Source organism: Lathamus discolor, chromosome 1 (genome assembly GCF_037157495.1).
Source record: "Lathamus discolor isolate bLatDis1 chromosome 1, bLatDis1.hap1, whole genome shotgun sequence".
Lineage (NCBI taxonomy): Eukaryota > Metazoa > Chordata > Aves > Psittaciformes > Psittacidae > Lathamus > Lathamus discolor.
In genome coordinates, this window is record NC_088884.1 from 54806315 (window position 1) to 54829298 (window position 22984).

The 22984-nt window shown below is 44.3% G+C and overlaps 1 protein-coding gene across 2 annotated transcripts in view; it reads left to right on the plus strand.

The window, feature by feature from the left end:
* The first annotated feature begins 484 nt into the window (after positions 1 to 484).
* The window catches only part of LOC136010600 (potassium voltage-gated channel subfamily A member 5-like), a 33096-nt gene continuing 10596 nt past the window's right edge, over positions 485 to 22984 (plus strand). For both annotated transcript variants that reach the window (XM_065672045.1, XM_065672055.1), the window contains exon 1: positions 485 to 3960. In XM_065672045.1, the coding sequence (XP_065528117.1) occupies positions 553 to 2454 (1902 nt within the window). In that variant the 5' untranslated portion in view covers positions 485 to 552 and the 3' untranslated portion in view covers positions 2455 to 3960. The remainder of the gene's footprint in view (positions 3961 to 22984) is intronic.

A 22984-nucleotide genomic window follows, 5' to 3' on the forward strand; every position in this document is an offset into this window, starting at 1 on the left:
ACCGCAATCCCCACGGGGAGGAGAGATTCCCCTTTCTCAAAAGCGGGTCCCCGCCGCGAAGCCGCTGTCCGTCTCCCCACACCCCTTCGACGCCGCGGTCCGGCGGCACCTGCGGGCATCCGCAGCCGCCGCTCTGCCGGGGGCCCGTCGCGGTCCCCACGGGTGCGATACACTGCCCGGAGCGTGTCGCTGCCCCGGTGCGGAGCTCTCCCGCGGGGCGGGGCGGGGGGAAAGCGGCATCCCGGTGCCTGCACAGGAGCGCGGAGGAGAAGGGATCCTCTTTGACGTCAAGCGACCATAATATAATGATCGCTCGTTCATATCCGGGTCCCCGGGCAGCTCCCCCGGCCGGCGGTCGGCCGTGCGCCGCCGCGCAGTGAGGCGGAGGCGGCCAGGGCAGGACAGGGCAGGGCAGGGCAGGGCAGGGCAGGGCAGGGCAGGGCGGTCGCCCGGAGGTGAGAGGCGGCGGCGGCAGCGGCGGCAGCGGCGGAGGAGCGGCGAGCACAGCATGCCCGCCGCCTCAGACGCGCCTGCCTCCTGCCGCCGCTGCCCATGGAGATCGCGCTGGTGACTCTGGAGAACGGCGGCACCACGGCCATCGCGGGCGGCGAAGATGCCACGGCCGGCGGCAGTGCCCGGGCTCGGCGGAGGGGCAACTTGCTGCACATCGCCGGCTCCGCCGCTGCCGCTCCACGGCTGAACGACGGCAAGGAGGGTGCCCCGCCGCCGCCGCCGGAGGACGAGGAGCGGCCCTCGCCGTCCCCTCGCGGAGGCGGCGAGAGGTGCGGCAGCGCGGGCAGCCCCACCGAGCGGGCGGCGGAGCGCGGAGCGGCCCCCGCGCCCCAACCGCCTCCGCAACCGCCGCCGCGCCGCGGTGCGGGGATGGAGATGGGCCCTTCGGAGGAAGGGGGGCACCGCCGGGGCATGGCCATGGCGGCGGCGGGCGAGGAGGAGGAGGAGGAGGCGGCGGCGGCGGCGGCGGTGGCGAACCAGGGGGCCATGCACCACCAGCGGGTGCTGATCAACATCTCGGGGCTGCGCTTCGAGACCCAGCTCGGCACCCTCAATCAGTTCCCCGACACGCTGCTGGGGGACCCGGATAAGCGCATGCGTTACTTCGACCCGCTCCGCAACGAGTACTTCTTCGACCGCAACCGGCCCAGCTTCGACGGGATCCTCTACTTTTATCAGTCCGGGGGCAAGCTCCGTCGGCCCGTCAATGTCTCCATCGATGTCTTTGCCGATGAGATCCGCTTCTACCAGTTGGGTGAGGAGGCCATGGAGCGCTTCCGGGAGGATGAGGGCTTCATCAAAGAGGAGGAAAAGCCCCTGCCCCACAATGAGTTCCAGCGACAGGTCTGGCTCATCTTTGAGTACCCCGAGAGCTCCAGCTCAGCCCGAGCCATCGCCATTGTCTCTGTGCTGGTCATCCTCATCTCCATCATCACCTTCTGCCTGGAGACCCTCCCAGAATTCAGGGATGAGAGAGAGATGCCTGTGCCCCAGCCCACACAAAGTGGAGGTTTGAATGGCACGACTGTGGAATCCCAACCCATGCAGCCACCCAGTAGTCTCTCTGACCCCTTCTTCATCATTGAGACCACATGTGTTATCTGGTTCACCTTTGAGCTCCTCGTCCGCTTCTTCGCCTGCCCCAGCAAGTCCGAGTTCTCCCGCAACATCATGAACATCATCGACATCGTGGCCATCATCCCCTACTTCATCACCCTGGGCACGGAGCTGGCCCAGCAGCAGCAGCCTGGGACTGGCAGCAGCAATGGGGGTGGCGGCCAGCAGCAAGCCATGTCCCTGGCCATCCTCAGAGTCATCCGCCTGGTCAGAGTGTTCAGGATCTTCAAGCTCTCCAGGCACTCCAAGGGGCTGCAGATCTTGGGACAGACCTTGAAAGCCAGTATGAGGGAGCTGGGCCTCCTCATCTTTTTCCTTTTCATCGGGGTGATCCTATTCTCCAGTGCTGTCTACTTTGCCGAAGCTGATGACCCGGAGTCTCATTTCTCCAGCATCCCTGATGCCTTCTGGTGGGCAGTGGTAACCATGACCACTGTGGGATATGGGGACATGCGACCTGTCACTGTGGGGGGCAAGATTGTGGGTTCTTTGTGTGCCATCGCAGGTGTGCTCACCATCGCCCTGCCTGTCCCTGTCATTGTGTCCAACTTCAATTACTTCTACCACCGAGAGACTGATCATGAGCAAGCTGTTCTCAAAGATGAACACAGTAGTGCTCAGGGCAGTACAGCGGGGGGAGATGTGAAGAGAAGAGCCAGTAGAAACTCTCTGAACAAATCTGTTGTGCACTTGGAAAACAGTGAGGGGTTCAACAATGGCACCGGCTCCTTAGAGAAAACCAATATCAAAGCAAAAAGTAACGTAGATCTCAGAAAATCCCTCTATGCTCTCTGTCTGGACACCAACAGGGAAACAGACCTGTAAGGAGAGGAGAGAGTTAGTTCAGAGATGCAGAAGTATTTGCTGGTGTCAGAAACTTACTACTATAATTATTCTTTTGGTACCAGTTTTTTTAACTCAGGCTATATTTTGTAAATCGATCACTGTCCTGAGTAGTCCTCCAGGAATACATGTTTTTATGTTCTTTTTCCATGACACAAAGGGTCACCTATTTTTAAAATAGACTAAGAATAAGCTACGCTCCATGATGCAGGAGCTGGTAAATTACAACAGTACAAAATCTAATTTGTAGAAACTTATTTTGGCAAATGGCGGTTGGTTTTAAATGGGTCATTTGTAACCAATTCAGTTGCTCCATGTTTAGTATTAAAGAGTCGGAGGATGTGTGTGTGGAGAATGAATGGATTGGGGGTGGGGAGGGAGGTTGAGGTTTTTTGTACTGTAGTTTCAAATTGAAATTATTCCAGTATATTTTCTATCTGTATAATTGTATTTATGGTTGAAAGGGGATTTCTTATTCCTGTGAAATGCAACATCCTTAAAGCACTAGGAACATCAGCAGATCAGCACTTTCTGAGTTTTCCACTTGTGGTCTGTACAGATTGGTTATGTAGTATGTGAAGTGAATTTGGTGCTTTTAACCCTATAGCAGAAAACTTCTATTGTCATTGATATGTTAGTTTCTTGTGAGCCTTAAATTATTAAATATTGTAGATACACTTCTTTATAAATAACTTTATTAATTACCTTGCTGTTTCAGAATTTCTAAATAATTTAGTCCTGTGCGTTACTGTCCCCACTTAAAAAAAAAAAAAAGGTTATGCGCAGCTTTTGTGGGTTTTGTAGTTTTACAGGTTTATATCTATCTTCTGTAGATTTTTGAGACCCAAAGAGAAAAAAATACTGTCTGCTGTTACTGGTTTCGATCCAAGTGCACAACAGAGTAAAAACACGAGGGAGTGGGTAGATACGAAAAGAGGGTAGAGTATGAGTGCAATATCTGCAAAACTGTTTTCAGTGTACACTCCAGATTACTTTGGCATGTGTGTCAGTTACCTTTATGCATCCATATCATTTGTGTACACAGTTCACTGGTTTTAATTATCATAGACTGGAAATGGATGGCACTTGAAAGAGTCTAACATGGCATGCCGTGCTCTTAAATAACCATTGCGTGGCTTATATCTTGGACTTGGATGGAAAGCATCACCTTTCATCAAAACACATCCTTGTTTTCTTTTTATTTCCAAACAAAACCTTTTAAGTTTTGTGGATTTTACAGTTAAGATGTTGAAAGACAAATGACAGCTTATCTTCATCATGATAACACAGCACTGTACAGCTTACTAGTGAAGACTGACGCAAAGTTGCTTCTTTAACTCAAAAAGCTGTGTTATTGTTTTTCTTGCAAAGGACTCGGTTTTCCCCTGAAACTTTTGTTTTATTACTGAAGGATGTTTCATGCCTTCACCACATACAGTGGCAGAGCAAGACTAGCAGAAAGAGAAGTCTTGATTGTCAACGCTCAAGGTTTGTTTCTAACAAGTTTTCTAATACAATTTAAGTAAATACTAAATCAGGATTATAATTTATGCAGGTATCTCATATATATGAACTGTGAGAAATTTAAATCAACTTTGCAAAATAGTGCTTTGACATTCTTTCATCCAAACGTAAATTCTGCTTACCTATCCCTTACCATGCTGTTTAATGATAATGGCCAAATGTATGATGTTTTTTCCTTCAATAAAACAGGCGTGGTATGTGCCAGGCAAGTAGTATTTTTCATGTTTGGTATAAAGAACTGGCAAACATTGCTCAGCCCAAAACTTGGGGAGAGGGGGAAGGATGTTTAATATGATAATAGAGAACAGGATCTTTCATATTAATTTTAGATGTTGGCTGCTTGGTTGATTTGCTTGTTTATTTAGAAGGGGATTGATGCTGTAATATGTTGAGGAACTGTTTGCAGCATGACTGATTGATACACAACGTGCCCAGTTCAGCTGCACTCCTGACTCAGGCAGATCTTCTGTTTGCTTTAGTGGGAGGTTTTTTTTTTTGTTGAAATGCAATGCAGAATTAGCCCTTTGGTAAGGCTGAGTCTAAAATGAAACAAGTGATATACTTGCCTGTTGCACATGCTGAGATCTAAATCATTGACAGCTGTACAGTGAAGCTCCTTTCTCAGGCAAGTAGTTTGATTTACTTTCAGTGATTAAATCCATCTGACTCGCCTGATGTACCAAGTAATTCAGTGAGTCTTTCAGGACTGAAGTTTGGTTGTGTCTTCCTCTAGCTACTGCCTCCACTTCCCTGACCACTTTTGTCTTAAATACTTTGCTCTTCCAATTGCTCATTGTGCCAAATTAGGCTGTCAGCTCCATAGAGCTGGGGCAGTGTGTATATGCAGTCCCTCATGTAACAGTGGAACCCTGCCTATGGGCAAGGCTTCTGGATATTAATGATTTGGATTACCTAACAGTAATTATTATGTTATTAATTATTATGTATATAGGGCTATGGAGAGTGGGTTGACCTGCTTTTAAGAGAGTATTGCTGATGAAAAGGGACGGCCTTCTATTCTTCCTTTTAAGTTTTCTTCCTCCCATTGTGTCTTTTTGTTACTAACCCTGAACTGATTCTGTCCCTGTGCAAATACAAGTGTAATAAGTGCTGCCTTCTCTTCCAGGAGCTGCTTGACCTCACTAATATGGCAGAAAATCCAATGCAGCAACAAGAAGAAGAACAAAGTAGATCTTTTTCTGTCAAATTAGTGAGTTGTAAAGCAAGTGATTGCCAGAGCCAGTGCTAGGAAGGGATGGAGAAAGTTCACAGTTATAGGGAAGTGCGGAAGCAGGGAGGAGTGAAATCCTCACCCTTCAGTGGCAGTGAACTGTTACATTATCACAACTGCTTGTTAAACCCTTCTTCATGTTTGCAGAGATAACCCAGGACTTGGTCTTGCAAGGTGGTGGGGCCTTTAACTTCCCACTGGAACCAATCTGCAAAGTGCAGCTCTGGATTCCAGTGTATGTGCCCTGCTATAACTGAGACTAGAATTCTTCCCAATCAAGACCAAGCTCTGAGAGCAGAATACCCTGACTGCTGCACAGGGTTATATGCAAGCTTGTCAAATCATTCCTCGACGTTCAGTTAGAAAGAACATGCTGCATATTTCTATAATAAACAAACAGAACTTCCCAATGAAAAGAAAACCAATTATTCTCAAAATGTGGTTTAAAATATTTGTTTGGATCTGCTTTCTAAACAGTTGCCCAGCATAGCTCAGGCAAACTCAGCCTTGACACCTTCTTTACAAGGGTGCATTCTACTGGCTTATAAGGCAGTAAAGGATTTGCTTTCTAATGAGAGAGGTTGTTGGCAGAAACTGAGTAATATGACCAGAAACATGGATTGATCACAATTCAGCAAAGCGCTTAGTTTGAGCTCAGCTTTAAGCACATGCTTACACATTGTTCAGCAGGTATTTTTGGATGCACTGATCTTTGAGATAGTTATTTAAAAGATGAACTACATACCCTGCTGAAACTTTTGAGCCATCAGTTCCTATTGGACTTTGGTGCAAATATTTAGGTGCATGGCACAGTTAGTGAGCCTGAAAACAAGTGGTGGTGCAGGACACTGTAAATCAGAGCACCAGATCTTTTCTATATAGAGTGCCTTTTCCTGCAGCCACTGCTCACTCAATCAGAGCAGTCGTTTTGACATGAACAGTTGCAGACTGAATATTAGCATTGTCTGCATGAGGAATTGCAGCTTTGGCCCAGATGAGAGTGTAATTGGAGTTTCCTGCAGTGAGAACCAGCTTTTGCTATAGCTGATTTCGATGTCAAGAAGCTTCATTGAGTTCAGTAGGCAGCATGTATCTGTGTCTGGGATACAAACAGTGACAAAGCCTTGTAAGATGTTGATGCAAATTTCTGCTGCAAAAACATGTGAAAGAGAGAGCCAAATCACTCTGAGAAAGCTCCTGCAGATGTGAAACAGGAAGAGGGTTTAGGCTGTGCATGCCAGTTCTAGGCTCATTACAAGAAGGAAATCTGTCCAAACCATTATTGATTTTATGTTAGCTGACCTGGAATGAATAGCAAGCTGAATAAAACCTCTTTGGAATATCAAAAGCCACAAGATAGCAGAGCTTAACAAGCAGCAAATCATTGTAAATGTAAAAAGAAAAAAACAAAAAAAAAAAAACCCGAAACCAAAAAAACAAAGTCAAACCCTAACATTTTTTTGTAAGCTTCCTTTACTAGGAGCTACATCACAGAGTATTTCTCACCCCATGCATGCCTACATGCCATAGTTAATAATGGCTTGTCATTATGTGCAGGACAGTATGTACTGAAATGCGTTACCCTTCCATTCTTCCATTTTGGGGATGCTGAAGTGGATATTCCTTTGTGTCACTGGTAATGTTAGTTTGCTTAGCCTGGCCCCAAGGGAAGTCTACATTCCCATTTTACTTTTCCATCATTCTAAAAAATGGTAAAAACTGGCAGTTACATAACTCCGTTCATCTCGTAGCACTTTATGAACAATAGTACAATGATCTTCTATATACAAGCATTGTAAAGAAAAGGCTGTGGGAGGGAGGAAAAACCAAGCCTTTCAAAGGGGAAAAGGACAGGAGAGGCACAAAAATGAGTGGGCTTGGCTCACTGGGACATCTAAAATATGAGATCTCAGAGGGGGAAGCAGGGAGAGGAGGAGAGAGATTCACCCTGTGGTCTCCATCCTGGTCTCCTGCATGGCTGTTGGTGGCTCTGCAGGCAAGGGTTCTATGCCAGTATTTGTGCACTGTGACCTATCTGGTGGGGTCACTGAACACAGAGGCAGAGTTAATGCTGCTTTGAGCAGCACAGACAAATCCCTCTTTTGCTCTTTTTATTTGGACTCCGAGGAGAAAGTGTCACTTCTGTTGGCTGTTTCACGGTGTTTCATACTGCAAACCACTGTTCTGGTGGTGGTGGGCTGGGGGGCTCTTGATTCACAGACACTGAGTGTTGCTCTGAAGTAGCTTCTCTTCTCCATGCACTGGCTGTTCACCTCTCATTAGGTAGCAAAGCAAATAGCAGTGCACTTTTAGTCTCAGGGAAGAGAGGTATGTATGCAAAAAACCTTACTCTTCTGAAACGTATCAGTTAAATGTATTAGTTGTGACCTAAACCCGGGAGACCATTTAGCAGCATGCAACAGTGCCACATAGCTGTAGTGATAGCTACCTCTGTGAGATTTGTTCGGGTCATTTGGCAAGATGTCATGACCAGTAGTGAAATTTGACAAGGCCTACATGCAGATTGCTGCCACACTTAGGGAATAACAAAAGGAGGGCTTTAAAGACCTAATCAAGGCTTTGGTCTTGCTACTTGGTCAGTGATGGAATTGGTATGTCATATGGCAATCAGTGTGTCAGAGAGACCTTGCTTAATAACAAGGTTGATCCTGCTGAGGGCAGAGGGACAGCCAGGAAACTGTGAGATAAAGCTTTAACATCATCTGCCAGTCTTTGGTGTAGCTTTAGCTTGTCATTGTGTGACCCCCAGTTTCACTAACCTCCCTCCATAGGCTAGCCTGGCTACAAATGTTTAAAAATGGAAGAGAAAAGGCCTTTATAATAATATAGCCTATAAACAATCAAAATCATTGTTCCAAAATCTTTCCGCCAAGGCTTATGTCATATTCAGCAACTCAAAATATTTTTTTAGGACATGCCATTTAGTGTATTTGTAGCTGTGGTACAGTTTGGGGTAGGGTGGGGTGTTCTTGGTGTATGCATTAACTACTCCCCGTGTCAGCTTGTTAAATTTCTGTTGCTCTTGCCTTAATTTGGGACATAAGGGTGCTGACATTCTTCAATAAACCTGAGTTATACTGTCTGATGTCCATATGTCAACTCACAGTAGGAATAAACAGTAACTCCAGTAACTTACCTGTGGCTCCATTGGCCAGAATATCCCCCATATTTGTATGATGAAAATTGTGAAAAATGCGGGTATTGTATCATTAAAATAATGTGAAATAAGAAGCTTTATGTTAACTGGAATAGGAAAAAAACTAAAGCTCATAATGATAAGACTAAAGAATTAATTGGAATTAGAAGTTGCAAAGATAACTATCAACTTGTTTAAAGAAAAAGAATAACATTAATACATAATTAGTATATATAATGCAGTGCTTTCTCGCTTCTGTAATTTGATAATGTAGTGTCCTTATTTGGTACTTTTTGATTCCCAGGTATCTATACTCTTATTTTTGCCACTGATGAAAAAGACAAAACCAGAGCCAGAGCCAGAGCTGTTGTGAACCAGTGCCTTGAAGACAGCTTGTTTACCTGGAAGCATTTTTTTTTTTTTTTTTGCTTTTCTTAATAATACCAATTGATGCAATAAAACTCATTTCTCGCTTCCTAAGTACTACAAATAAGCATGTTTGTATAGTTAGTATAGCTTGGCTGAAATCACCAGGGTTGAAACCAGTAACTACAGCTCCAGATTCTCATCACAGTATCAGCACTTCCTAACTCTGTTCCCCACTGTTGTAAATGCATGGGGCTTGATTTTGTGCTTGTACCAATTCATATGCCACTTTCCTTGAACTTATAGCTCAGCTGCCCTCTGTAAGGTAATCACATGTTTTTGCCTATGTGATGAATCTGACTCAGCAAAGAGTTTGCTGTTCAGCACTGTAAATCCCACTCCAGGGCACAATGAAGAGATAGTCCAATTTAGGACTAGCTCTGCATCACCAGCACTGGGGCTTTCTTTAAGAAGTTTATGCTAAGGACAGATACCTGAATTCTGTTCTCATTGATGCCTGGCTAAATCCAAATCAGAGCGGTTAAAATCCAGTGGCTTGGACTGCAGCCTTGTTTCCATTGTTCTGAAACAGATGCAACAGCCTTTGTTTTCAGTGAATTTCTTCTTATTTGACGTGATGTGATATGAGAACGAGGTGGCCCTTTCCGGTGGAACAATGTTGCTTCAGATTTGCAGCAAATTGACTCGATTTTCAAAAGTGACCTGATCTAATAGTAAAATTACAAACCCTCCTAGCTGGCAACAAAGTGTTTTCATTAGAGCAGGGGCTTCACAGCACACAAAATCTATATCATTACTGCAGAATTAATAATTTTCAAAATAGAATTTAAAGTTTACCCAAAGTAATCTGCAATTCCTCTTCTGTATTAGGAATTCACTCATGTGCACTGTCATGAGGAGGATGTTTCCAAAGAAATCAGTTTTTAGGTTTTAACAGTTGTCTGACATGCAGAAGATGAAAAAGAAAGATATATCTAGTTTCTGTGTTTCAGCTGCAGTGTGCCATGGAGACTGTCATCTGTGATCTTGTGGGAAACAGCTTTTAAGCAGCCAGAGATAACTGCATTTTTTAAAAAACATCCTGTGTTGGTTTCTGCTTTGCAGTTTATGTCACCAATTGCAATCCTTCTCAAGTGAATAATGACTTAGACTAATGGTTTCCCAGTCTTCACTAGTATTATCTGAGAAGATGCAGATCCACTGCTGAAAAGAGGGGTGATACGCATTTTTGCTGTCTCTTCCAACTGCAGTTATTTTGTTCTTGGAATACCCTAGCTCTTACCCTTTGCATTAATACCTCACTGCTCATTTCCTCCCTTCCCTTTTGTCACACAGTGTACTTGATAGTGATAGCAGTCATTACTGCAAGGCAGTAAGTGGCAACAGAGCTGTCTTGCTGCTGTATGTAATAGATGTGATTAGTGATGAGCACTCCACAGCTGCCTCCCTTCAGTTTCATGTGGATGTGTTGCTAGAGATGGTTATGTTAAAGTTGACATAGGAAAGCAGGTTGCTAGAGAAGCTACCTTGGATGGAAATGCTGTAATAATTCCCCTGTCAGGGCACTGGTAATTCTACACTTCTCCAGTTGTCTGACGTTGAAATATGCTTCTTTCAGATCATGTTTCTAACCCACTCCAGGCAGTGGTGGTTTCCTGTAGGTGAGGAGTACAATGAAACCTTACAACCTTTATCATGAGAATGCAGTTGCATAATAAATACTCATATTTTGGGTTGCAATTTATATGAAGGTACTGGAGGAAAAGGTGCAGTTTAAATATACTAGATTGGTAGCACAGCTATCTAAGGGTCTGAGGTGTGTACAGGCAGCAGAGGTTGATAACATTAAATTCATTTGTATGGTTGCGCTTCAGTGGTTCTATCCTAGCACTTAGTAATTTCCCCAGAGATTCTCACAAATCCATACCAGGATTTTCTTTGCTCCCTCCAGAGTTAGCAGGGACTAGTGAGATTCTACCATACTTAATTCTGTCAAGCAAGTTCAACAAATTTAAAACCTCTTCCACCTCCTCTTCCTCTCCCTCTTCCCTGTTTAACTGAAATGCATGTGACTCGGGGGGGGGGGGGGTAGCTGAAAATTATTTGAATTATTTAAGCAGTGTAGCATTATAATTTCTTTCTGCCTTGTTTAAAGTGATTTGAAAAGCTGAGGGGGTGTAACTGAGGGAAGGCTTTAATGTGAATTTGCAGAGCAAATTTTATGAGTTCCTTAGTGCAGAAAACTGTATAATTTTCAAGGCAGTGCTGCATAAAAGGCTTATTTAAAGAAAGATTTGTCTGAAAATACATGGTTGTTGTTGTTATTATTTTTTAGTATGCAATTCTTCGAATGTTTCAGTTAGGAAATATAATCTTTAACGTGCAGAGAAATTCTGACCATGCACAAGAATGACGTGCAGAAACAGTCAACAGTCAGTCTGGAGGGTGACAAAGATTGTTCTGGGAAGAAATACCCTGTAGCTAAAGCTTAGCCACTGTGCTTTGAAGGAGAAAATGTTCCTCGAGCCAAATAAGAAGGAAAGGGAAGAGCACGAGTTTATAGCTGATATATCAAGGCATTTGCCTAAGAAAGGAATGGTGTCTTCCAGAGTGTTTTCTGGATTTCAGCTACTGGGCAAAATACCTGCATGTTATCTCTCAGGATCGTATTTTAAAAGTCTACACAGTGCTTTGAAAGAAAGGATACAGGTACTTGTCTTCAGAAGAGTGTGCTTAAGTAAGTGCTCATTCAAAGCAGACACTGGCATCTTCCTGCAGGCCTGGAGAAGTAAGTCCTAGTAAATAGCAGAATTTTGTTCAAATTCCTGTTGCTCACTTGTCTGGCAGGGTATCTCTAAGTGACCTATTCCTTAGGTTACAGTGCTCACCTTAGTGGCTCTGATGCCAGCATGTTGAATATTTAGAAATGTCCCAAACCTTTTTGTGGGCAAAAACTGTATCCAAGGCATTTCAGTCTGGATTTCTCTGGAGCTGAGATGAAAACAGTACCAATTCTTCAGGGGCCCTATCTATCTCTGAAGCACAGACAACACTGACAGGTGTGTGTAGCTTGCTCACATATAGTAGTTGCAACAAGTAAACTATTGCAGTAATGCTAAATATCATTATTACACAATGGAGAAAAATTATTTATCATTAGAAGCTAAATATTTTTCTAACTTCATTTGCTTGTTTTGCTCTGATAGCAAAATTCTTTTGACTGCACAACATAGTGTTCCCAAGGTTTTCCTGGCTAAGTTTTCGAGGGTTTTTTCTCAAATGTTAGCTGTCTTCTTGACAATCTGAATTGAAATCACTACAAACAGGTGTTGGAAGAGTACCAGGGATGCAAGAAGGATCTCAGTGATGCATACTGATAATGGAGCAGAGGCTGAGGAGCGTAGAATTTTGGAGCATGAGAAAGAATCTCTCTGGGAGGCTTGGAAACACTCTGCATTTCAAAATGGAATTTGCACTGCTTCTTGGTAGTGGAAAATGGGGTAGGTTCTGTTCTTAATAAGGAAGCTGGATATTCCACTAAGGAGGAGATACAAATTCTCATAGACATCCTGACTGCATCTATATTAGAAAATGAAATGTGCCCAGGAGCATTCTCTGTCACTGAGGCCAATTGGCATGCAACAGCCTTGTGTTCATACTGTTAGAATCTCTGTCTAAAACAAGGTGGCCGGAGGCAGACTGCCTAATGGGCTCAGTTCCTGGCCGGTGGTGATTGCCAGATTGTACCTAGGAAGTAATTGAAAGAAAGGTCTCTGGTATAAACTTAGAAGTGTGACCAGGAGCCTTTAACAGTATAGTTTATTGTGGTTATTGCCTGGGAGCATTCCCTTGAACTGTTTAACTGACAAGTGTAGATGTTGCTCAGTTTCACACTTTGGGTTGAGAAGTACGCACTGCTTTGATGCTTGGCAATTTCTTGGAGTATCTCAAAAGCTTTACGCATTTCCCCATTGGTACTTTCTTACCTTAAACAATAATCAGTCTCTATTCACTGAGCGCAATTATTTCTTCAGCAATCTGTTCTCATCTAATTCTGCTTCCACCTGAGCTCATGTATATGCGACTATACTAAAAGGCACCACACCACCCTCCCTCCTCCCGACTTTTTTAAGTGCAAACGGAGGAGCACAAGTGAATTTGACAGTGAGAGCAGGATACTGTTGCTTTGTTTTTTGTCTGACTGATTTTCCTGTTTGCACAGCCCTAGTGTAGGCTGTAACTTATGTTTCAGTCACTGTATCTTGCATTCTGCTTAGGAACAGTGGTACAGTTGAGGCCCTGGTGCAGCTCCTGTTCTTGCTGTCTGCCAGGCTGCACTAGACAATAGCTAGAAAGGAAAAATTAGGCACAAACAAGAAAAGGGGTAGGGACATGCTTCTACCTGTAGGCAAAGAAATTTAGTCAGGATGAGACCTGCAGAGATCTCACTGGGGTCAGCCTCCTTCCCAAATAAATGGCCAGCCTTGCCTAAATGATCTTCTGCAGATGTTTGCCTGGCCTGTACCTGATATGGACAAGGCCCTTCTGTGCTGGTCCATGGATTTTACACAGTTTATTCTCTTTGCGTGTATGCTAAAAAGGAGAACTTGATCCTAAACTAATAGCAACCTGAAAGGGGAGTAACTATAGGTCTAAACAAATACATTCTTTCTGAGCCGTGTTAGCTTCCAGATGGTTTGACTTCTCTAAATCCATTGAGGTAGCCTCAGAAAAATGTGTATGCAATTAAAGACTGGTCTGAAAGCATCACCAAGCTTCCCTTACGGAGCACTGGGATTTTGAACATAATACTGAAAGCAAAACTATTACAAGAATGTGTAACTGTATTACTGCTTCTAATGCTGTAGAAACTATGGACCACCCAGCATGGGCAGGAAGTGGAACACCACTGGAATACTGTAACTTCAGGCTGAATCTATATGCTGGCAAGTTGCTCTGCTGTGGCCCCCAGGGACTGGAACATTAGTTAAGTTCAGTCAGGCTGAGAAGTAAGTGTGCATGTCTAGAAGTAAGCTTCCACTTGAAATCTTTTCTGACGTTGTAATTCTTGGATCTTGACAGCTCTAACTGCAATAATTCAATATGTTAATGCTGTCAACCACTTCAACAAGTGGGTGAGAAGCAAATCCCTCTGAAGGGACCACTAAGGACAGGTGAACCTATGAATGGGCTTTCATTTTTTGGTTTTGTATAGGCAAGCATGCATCCCATATGATCTTCCACTGATCATAGTCCTCCTAATTACTCAGTTTTCTTCTTTGTCTCAGTTCTCTGACAAAGGTTGTCATCCTAGAGTAGGAGTGGCAGGAGAAGGCTTGTGAAGGACTCTTTAATGAAGGCAGCTGTTCTAGACAATGAAACTTGCTGGCTGAGGAATTTCTGCTGTAGGGGTGGTTTTCTGCAGCAGATGAGTGGGTCAATGGCTTAGTGTGGGGGTCATTTGTTAGGTGACTATAGCAAATACCACTAAAACTTGGGGTGTGGAATGCTGAAGTCCACCACCTGGAAAGTCTGATGAAACTTTTTATGTCAGGGCATCAGTCTTTTAAGTTGTTTGTAACAATGAGTAAGGATAAAACCTCTGTTCATAATATTTATGTATTAATAAGTTTAGAGACAGGATGCATACTTAAAATCAACATGTAAAGAACCATGTAGATCTGCAAGAAAACAAAAGTATGATTCAAAAACCAAACATATCTTGGAGGTAAGTGAACAAAATCTTCATTGGAGCCAATAAGAGGAGGGGGCCTTTCTATTAATTTCCCCTAGTGAGAGAAGCTGTAAGGTCATTATTGCATCATTCATGAACAGTGAAATATGTATTTAAAGTATTTCAGGAATGCATCCTGCTCTCTGTTCATTCTGTAATTATGGCTTAGTCCTACTGAAATCAACTTCTGTTCCATTTCGGGAATCCTACTCAGATAGACTTGAGGGCTGCGGTCATACCCTTTGTTTTCTTTGAGCCTTGACAGACTGAATTAAATAGAGATCTCTCTTACAGTGATAGCATGCTGACAGCACGTGCTGTGGGGAAAAGAGAGTGTGGAAACAATATTGCTTATTCCTGAACTCAGCTTGCAAAATGGCAGCATAGCATGTCTTGTTCGTCTACACTAGTTTCTCAGGCGAAGCAGATGATGCTGGGAAGGTGTGTGAAAGGTCCAGATTTGGAAGAGAAAATATCAGAGATGTATGACGGGAACAAAATGCTCAAGCCAAAATGGTTCCTCCCTGGGGAAGCTCTCCCACAGTCAAATGTAGTGCTGTTTAGCTGTCTGGTTTTAATCCCAGGACTGCAAAGAAAGCATGGCTCTTAAGGCTCTGCCTGGGACCTTTTTTGTCTCCTATTGAGTAACAAACCCAAACATGCAGGAATCGGGCCTGAATAAGAATCTCACATACCATCACTTCTCATCCCTGAAACCCATACTCTTCCCTTGTCTGATTCTCTAATTGAATTGTCATGGGTGTAAAATCACACTTTAAATTTTCCTCCTGTTTTTTCATAGAGCACAGAGGCAGGAGCCAACATAACATACTTTGAATTTGTTTTCCTTTTTAGAAGGGGCTTGCATTTTGGATTATGTTTTTTTTCCTGGGCTAATGTACATCTGATGTCAGGCTTCCCAGATGAGAGTGGTTAGACTGGCGTTGACATTTTTAGAAATATGCGCGAATGGAAAAATATCCTGGGAGTGCTGCCAGCGGCTGATCCTGCAAAGTTTGAGTCTCCGTTGAACAGGAAACATGAGCCAGGTACCTTCACTGAAAAGAAGCCTTACTCATGAAGTGTCTCTCAGGTGTGTGGCATACACACCTAAGAAAGGCGCAGGAGGGAATTCCGACAGGCTGTGACTCATTCAAGGAATACTCAATTCCCCTTTCTGACCAGATGATAAACAGCCAATTAGCATCTTCCTCAATTGGGGGAACAAGTATAGCAAAAGATCCTGGCAAAAAATGGATTTTCCAAGTTTTAACTCCAAGGATAACAAAGTGGGTCAGACAAATCTCCCTGATCTGTGGCTGTTCCTTCCAGTTTGATGCTGACGTGACTGGGACAAAATGGTGTAGAGCTGAGCTGGTGTGCAGTGAATCAAGCCTGCAGCTTTCCATTTCACAGTGAAGTGATGGAATTTGGAGGATGAGTGCAGCTGATTAATGGTGCTATGAATGTCAATAATTTTTATAGGCTTTGCAGTGTGCTCATTTTAACTGCCTCATCAGAGCAAATGTCTTGTTAACAGACAGTAGGCTTTCACACAGTGCAGGTCAGGTGCTGCTCACCCTTGAAGAGAAGTGAACTATCCCAAGTGAACAAGGGATTGCACAGGGGTTAAACCAGTGCAGGACATGCTCTAAGCGTGCAGCATCAGTCCTTGCTGAGAACAGATTGGCTATGTCTACATCCAGGGCTACAGCCAGCTCCTGCTGAGCTGCTGGCTCTGTTCAGTTTGGATGTCAGTAGGAGCCTGGAGCCAGGAGCTGGTGCTTTTCACTGAGGCAAAACAGTGCTCAGTGAGTGGCAGGGCCCTGCAGCTCCAGCTGAGCTCAGTACTGAGGCCAGTCTGCTGACTGGCAGCCTCTTGCCTCTGTGAGCAGCAAAATCTGCTGAGCTGCCCCATGGTTCTCCTGGTGCTTTGGTGGACATAACATATGCAGTCGTTCCTCTGCTCTCCCCTGATGCGCAGCAGGATGCTTGGTTGCGTCATGGTCTTTGCATGCTATCATGCTCCCAGTGCTCGCTCTCTTTTTCAGAGTTAGCAGTCTCTTCCTCATCATCATCTCTCCTGACATGTTGACAGGGCTGCGTGGATGTGGTTGTGCCTGGTGCTGCATACACCAGCCCATGTGCTATTGAGTGCAATACTTTGTCCTTGGCAGGGCTCCCTGGGCCAGCTCTTGTTGTGAATGGCTCCCCACACAGGGACACTGTGGCTCAGTGGTGGCCTTAGCAGGAAGTGTAGATATAGCTATTTTCACACATCATTTGCTGGTGGGATTGCTCTGTATCTGCTGCTTGGAGCACTACAGAAATAGATTATATCAGCTTTACAGACAACAGTATGTTGAACTGAACTGGGTTCACTCTGATTCATTCTGGAGAAGGGTTTAGTGGTTTCCAAGGGAAACTAAGTTTCTTTAGTCACTTTTTTATTTGACAGTAACTTCTGAGCTTGTTGGCTATTTGCAACCAAATTTGGCAGAAGGACAACAGCTTTGAAGAAACTTTTCAGATTTTTTTCAGATTTTGTAAAGGTAACTGGTTGCATGGGGAAAGAAAGAGCTAAGTTACCGCAGCTTCTCTTAGGGAAAAAGCTGTGACATTAGAGCTCTTAAATTGTTGCCCTATCAAAACAGGAAAGACATGGTGAATGAAATACACTAACAGCATGTTCACAGACATCTTGAAGTGCAGCAAATACTGTTTAGATGGGATTTATAGAATAACAGTGAGAAGCAGAGCTGTGCTTAGAAATAAGGCAAATAGTGACTTATGTACTGGGACAGAATTCCTTCCTTCCTTCCTTCCAGTACTACTTCCAGAATATTTTTTTCAGGCTTCTGATTTGTTCTAAAGTCTATTTTATTTGGAGGGAAAAGGGGGAGAGAGCCCTCTTGATTTCAGTGAGTTTGGGGTCAGGTTCATCATCATCCATCTTATGCCATCTTGGTGTTTTACGAGTCGACGAAACAAAACTGCTGCATGGCAGTGGTGAGTGTGGAGGGGTAGGAGGAAGGGAGAGAAGAGTTTGCAAGAAGACTGGATCTTTTTCTTGGACTTTAAATAGACTGGGTTTAAGTAGATTGGTTTATACGCCCCTTAGCAGCCTTGCACAGCGGCAGTACTAGCTGCAGCTCCTCTACTTCCTGGGACCAAGTAATAGCTCATCCTACTTGCTTTTCTAAGCATAAGGCACTCTGCAAAGAGTTGACTCTTCCCTACTTACTAACCATCTATCCATACATATTATGCTCACCAGTGGCATTTGCTACAGGACTTTGTGGCCTGATTAAAGCATAGACAGGAAGAAAAGCAAAACATGTTGCTACGCTGTGTTTAAGACTGGATCTGGAAAGCATAACTGAGTTCTACACAGCTTTTCCAAGATCACACAGTGCTGGGGTGCAGAAGAGAAGGCACACTTCCCGATGGGGAGGCTAATACCTAAATTTTAAAGACCCTGTGGTCACACTTTTTGCCCATGTGTTTTACAGTCATAAGCTAAAATGAGCGTAAGCTATACCTCGCAAAAATAACTGCTCTGTAGTAGGGTAGCTGTTAAATGCATTTTTCTGTGTTATTTGCAGGCATTTGTCCCTTGAATCAGTAGACTTTTCTGGTCTAGCAAGTGCAGTGTTTATTTAGATTCTTATACTGTGTTCATAATCAATTCTGTGGATGTGACCCTTCCAGTGATGCCATGAGAGGCTAATATCCCTTGTGCATGTGTTCTCTCAGCCTTTCCTCATGAGAGCTGTGAGCAGTGAAGCAGCTGGGGTATTTAAAAAGAAAATATAGACATATATGCATTAGCAGTATGTGATTTCTGAGAAGAAAGTACATTTTGGAGTTTGTTCTTTATCCTCCTAACTTTGGCCCTATCCCAGAGTTGGTGTTTTTTCTTGGTCCCTTGTCGTTGGAGGTTTTGCTGTGCTTGAAGAAGAAATGCACTCCCTGTAACTACCAACTTGGAGATCTTAGCTGTTCTTTTCAGTACCTCATGCCAAAGTTCAGTTTCCTCAGGGGACAATTCTAGGGCCAGTTCTGTTCAATGTGTTTATCAATGATCTGTGTTCAGGATTTGAATGCACCATTAGTATGTTTGCTGATGATACCAAACTGGGAGGTGCTGTTGACTCTCTTGAGGGACTGGAGGCTTTGCAGAGGCATCTAGGTTGGAGCATTGGGCTATGATTAGTGAGATGCAAATTAGCAAGTCAAAACGCTGTGTTCTGCACCTGGGATGTAGTAACACTGAGCGCAAGTATAAACTGGGAGAAGAGTGTCTGGTGACCAGGCCTGCAGAAAGGCACCTGCAGGTGCTGGTTGACAGCAGGCTCATTATGAAGCAGCAGTGTGCCATGGCAGACAAGAGGGCAAACCACACCCTGGGGTACATCAAACACAGCACAACCAGCCAGCCAAAAGAGGTGATCATCCTGCTGTAGTGAGCACTGGTGTGGCCTCACTTTGCATGCTGGGTGTAGTCCTGTGTCCCACAATTTAAGAAGGATGTGAAGGTCCTGTAATGTGTCCAGAGCAACAAAGCTGGTGGAAGGGCTGGAAGGCATGTCCTGTGAGGAGCAGCCAAAGGACTCTGGGTTTGTCTGGTTTGAAGGAGACTGAGGGAGAACCTCATTGCTCTCTGCAGCTTCCTGAGGAGGGAAAGTGGTGAGAAAGGTGATGGTCTCTTCTCCCTGGTATTCAGTGACAGAACTCATGGGAATGGTTCAAAGCTGCACCAGGGGAGGTTCAGACATGACATTAGGAAGCATTTCTTCACTGACAGCATGGTGAAACCCCGGAGCAGGCTTCCTAGAGAAGTGGTTGATACTCCAAGCCTGTCAGTGTTTAAGAGGCATGTGGACAATGCCCTTAATAATATCCTTTAACTTTTGTTCAGCCCTGAAGTGGTCCGGCAGTTGGACTAGGTGATCATTGTTGGTCCTTTCCAACTGAAAATATTTTTTTCTATTTTTCTAATCTGTTTACTAAAGGATCACCCTGGAGGCAGACAGTTAAACTTGATTGGTTTACATACAGACAGATCTGTGCAGGGATTAGAAGGCATTTGATCTGCTGATATTGTTAAGAAATAATGCAGCATTTTGTCGTCATATAGTTGTGGACTTCTTGTAAAATCTGTTCAAAAACACTGGGAGATGCTCACTAGATGAGACACTAACAATAACTCTGACTTTATACCATGCAAATTATTCAGTATCTCTAACAAGCCAAAGGTAAACAGGGAGAGCCCTACATGTGAAATCTGACTCATAACTGTTGAATACTCAGCCTATCCTATTCTGTCAAAAAGGAGTCTTATTTTGAACGGTAAGAAATGCAATAGATGTGCTGCAGGAGAGGGGCAGAAGCCCAAACATCCTGACTTTGCAGCCAGTGGGGACTTTTCGTTTTTAGAAAAATCTTCACTAAAAGCCTCGTGTGTGATTTGTTTTCCCTCTGTATTTTGTTACCACTGCAAAATAAATGTAACAGTCCACTGCAAAGCAAATAGGACATAATCTGACATTTTCTCTTGAGCGTTTTGAAATAGTCTTCTAGAACAGCCAAAAAATGGTGTGCAGGCAGTTTGCAAAATCATTTTGCATGAAGGGATTTCAAAAAGCTTCCCCAAAAGCTACCTACAAGTTATTAACTCACATTTGGGGACCATCTGCCTAGTGGCTTTTTAAAATAATGCTGTAAGCAAACAGGCTAAAGGCAAGGAATATCTTACAAAAGCATATTTTCCAGGAAAAATAAAAAGAGGCAAATCCCCATATAGTTGAGCCTTACATTTTGTTATACCCACAGGTGATGACTCATAAGGTAGGGTTGGGAATAGAAGTGTATCTGGGGTGCTGCCACCACATATGTATGTTCTGAGAATCATCTTGCAGTTTCTATTGCAGAATTTTGACCTGTTTTGGTGCAGCTACATTTGTTTGGGAAACTGCAGTGTATGTAACAGGGACATTACTATGGCTCTTCAGACTTTGCTATCAGGAATTTACAGCAATTTTCCTGCTGTAGAGAAAGGCTAAGCATTGGAGATAGGGTTTTTCTAAAGCTGTAAGGCTTTGTCTGCATGGGAACACTAGGAAGCGTAAGAAAAATAGCTAGATCTGAGGTACGATGACTTGAAATGGAGCGTACTCCTCTGTGAATAATCATGTTTGTCTGGAGTAAAGGTGGGCCTGACTTGTGTAACTTTGCCCACTTCAGAATACTAAAGCAAGTTCAGTCTTTATTATTTTAAAAGAAAATGACTGTCAAAATCTTGGCAGTCAGGTGAAGTTCCCAAAAAATGGAAAAAGGGAAATAAAACCCCCATTTTCAAGAAGGGGAAAATGGAAGACCCGGGGAATTACAGACCAGTCAGTCTCACCTCTGTGCCTGGCAAAATCTTGCAGTACATTCCCCTGTAAGGCATGCTAAGGCACATGAAAAACAACAAGGTGCTTGGTGACAGCCAGCATGGCTTCACTAAGGGAAATCCTGCCTGACCAATTTGGTGGCCTTCTATGATGGGGCTACAGAACTGATGGACAAGGGTAAAGCAGTTGATGTCATCTACCTGGACTTGTGCAAAGCGTTTGACACTGTCCCACACAACATCTTTCCCTCTAAATTGGAGAGATATTGATTTGATGGATGGACCACTCGGTGGATAAAGAACTGGCTGGATGGCCGCACACAAAGAGTTGTGGTCAATGGCTCGATGTCCGGCTGGAGACCGGTAGTGAGTGATGTCCCTCAGGGATCGGTATTGGGACCGGTCTTGTTTAACATCTTTGTCGCTGACATGGACAGTGGGATTGAGTGCGCCTTCAGCAAGTTTGCCGATGACCCCAAGCTGTGTGGTCCGGTTGATAGGCTGGAGGGAAGGGATGCCATCCAGAAGGACCTTGACACGCTTGTGAGTTGGGCTGATGCCAACCTTATGAAGTTCAACCATGACAAGTGCAATGTCCTACACCTGGGTCAGAGCAATCCCAGGCACAGCTACAGACTGGGCAAAGAAGAGATTCAGAGCACCCCTGCGGAGAAGGACTTGGGGGTGCTGGTCAATGAGAAAATGAATATGAGCTGGCAGTGTGCGCTTGCAGCCCAGAAAGCCAACCGTATCCTGGGCTGCATCAAAAGGAGCGTGACCAGCAGGTTGAAGGAGGTGATCCTGCCCCTCTACTCTGCTCTTGTGAGACCTCACCTGCAGTATTGTGTGCAGTTCTGGTGTCCTCAACATAAAAAGGACATGGAACTGCTGGAACAAGTCCAGAGGAGGGCCACGAGGATGATCAGGGGACTGGAGCACCTCCTGTATGAAGACAGGCTGAGAAAGTTGGGGCTGTTCAGCCTGGAGAAGAGAAGGCTGCGTGGAGACCTCATAGCAGCCTTCCAGTACCTGAAGGGGGCCTATAGGGATGCTGGGGAGGGACTCTTCATCAGGGACTGTAGTGACAGGACAAGGGGTAACGGGTTAAAACTTAAACAGGGGAAGTTTAGACTGGAGATAAGGAGGAAATTCTTTCCTGTTAGGGTGGTGAGGCCTGGAATGGGTTGCCCAGGAAGGTTGTGAGTGCTCCATCCCTGACGGTGTTCAAGGCCAGGTTGGATGAAGCCTTGGGTGGGATGGTTTAGTGTGAGGTATCCCTGCCTATGGCAGGTGTGTTGGAACTAGATGATCTTGAGGTCCTTTCCAGCCCTAACTATTCTATGATTCTATGCAGGGACTAGCCAGAGCAAACATGGCTTTTCTCTGGGTGGACAAACGCAAGTTTTAAAAGTCACCTCAGAATTTAGGAATTCACTGAACGTGACTGGAAAACAGACATGCCACCTCTACAATTTGTTGTACACCAGGAACATAAGTCAGCAAATTGCTGAGGAATATTTGGTTTAAATGCTAAATTCCTTTTGTGATCTGTGAATGTTAAAGGCAGTTGTTTTCAGTCGTGATGAAGTACACATGGCATTGAAAATGACCTGTGCTGCTCAATATGCAGATAAATCATAGAATCATAGAATCATAGAATAGTTAGGGTTGGAAAGGACCTCAAGATCATCTAGTTCCAACCCCCCTGCCATAGGCAGGGACACCTCACACTAAACCATCCCACCCAAGGCTTCATCCAACCTGGTCTTGAACACTGCCAGGGATGGAGCACTCACAACCCCCCTGGGCAACGGATTCCAGTGCTTATCAAATTTCGTGGGTATGGAATGAAGAGTAATTTAATCCTATAAGGTATGAAAAACCTTTACCATTCTTAGCTGCAAAACATGCTGATGGCTGGAACTTGGACCAGAGTGATGCCTGCTTCAGCCTTATTTCATTCAAATTGTGTTTGGACTCTGAAGGCCTGTTCTGTAGAATTGAAGTTTCGCAACTGCCTTTGGCAGATGTAGACTCAAATAGCACTGCTTGTGCTTTCGGTAAACTTCCCCACTGCTGGTT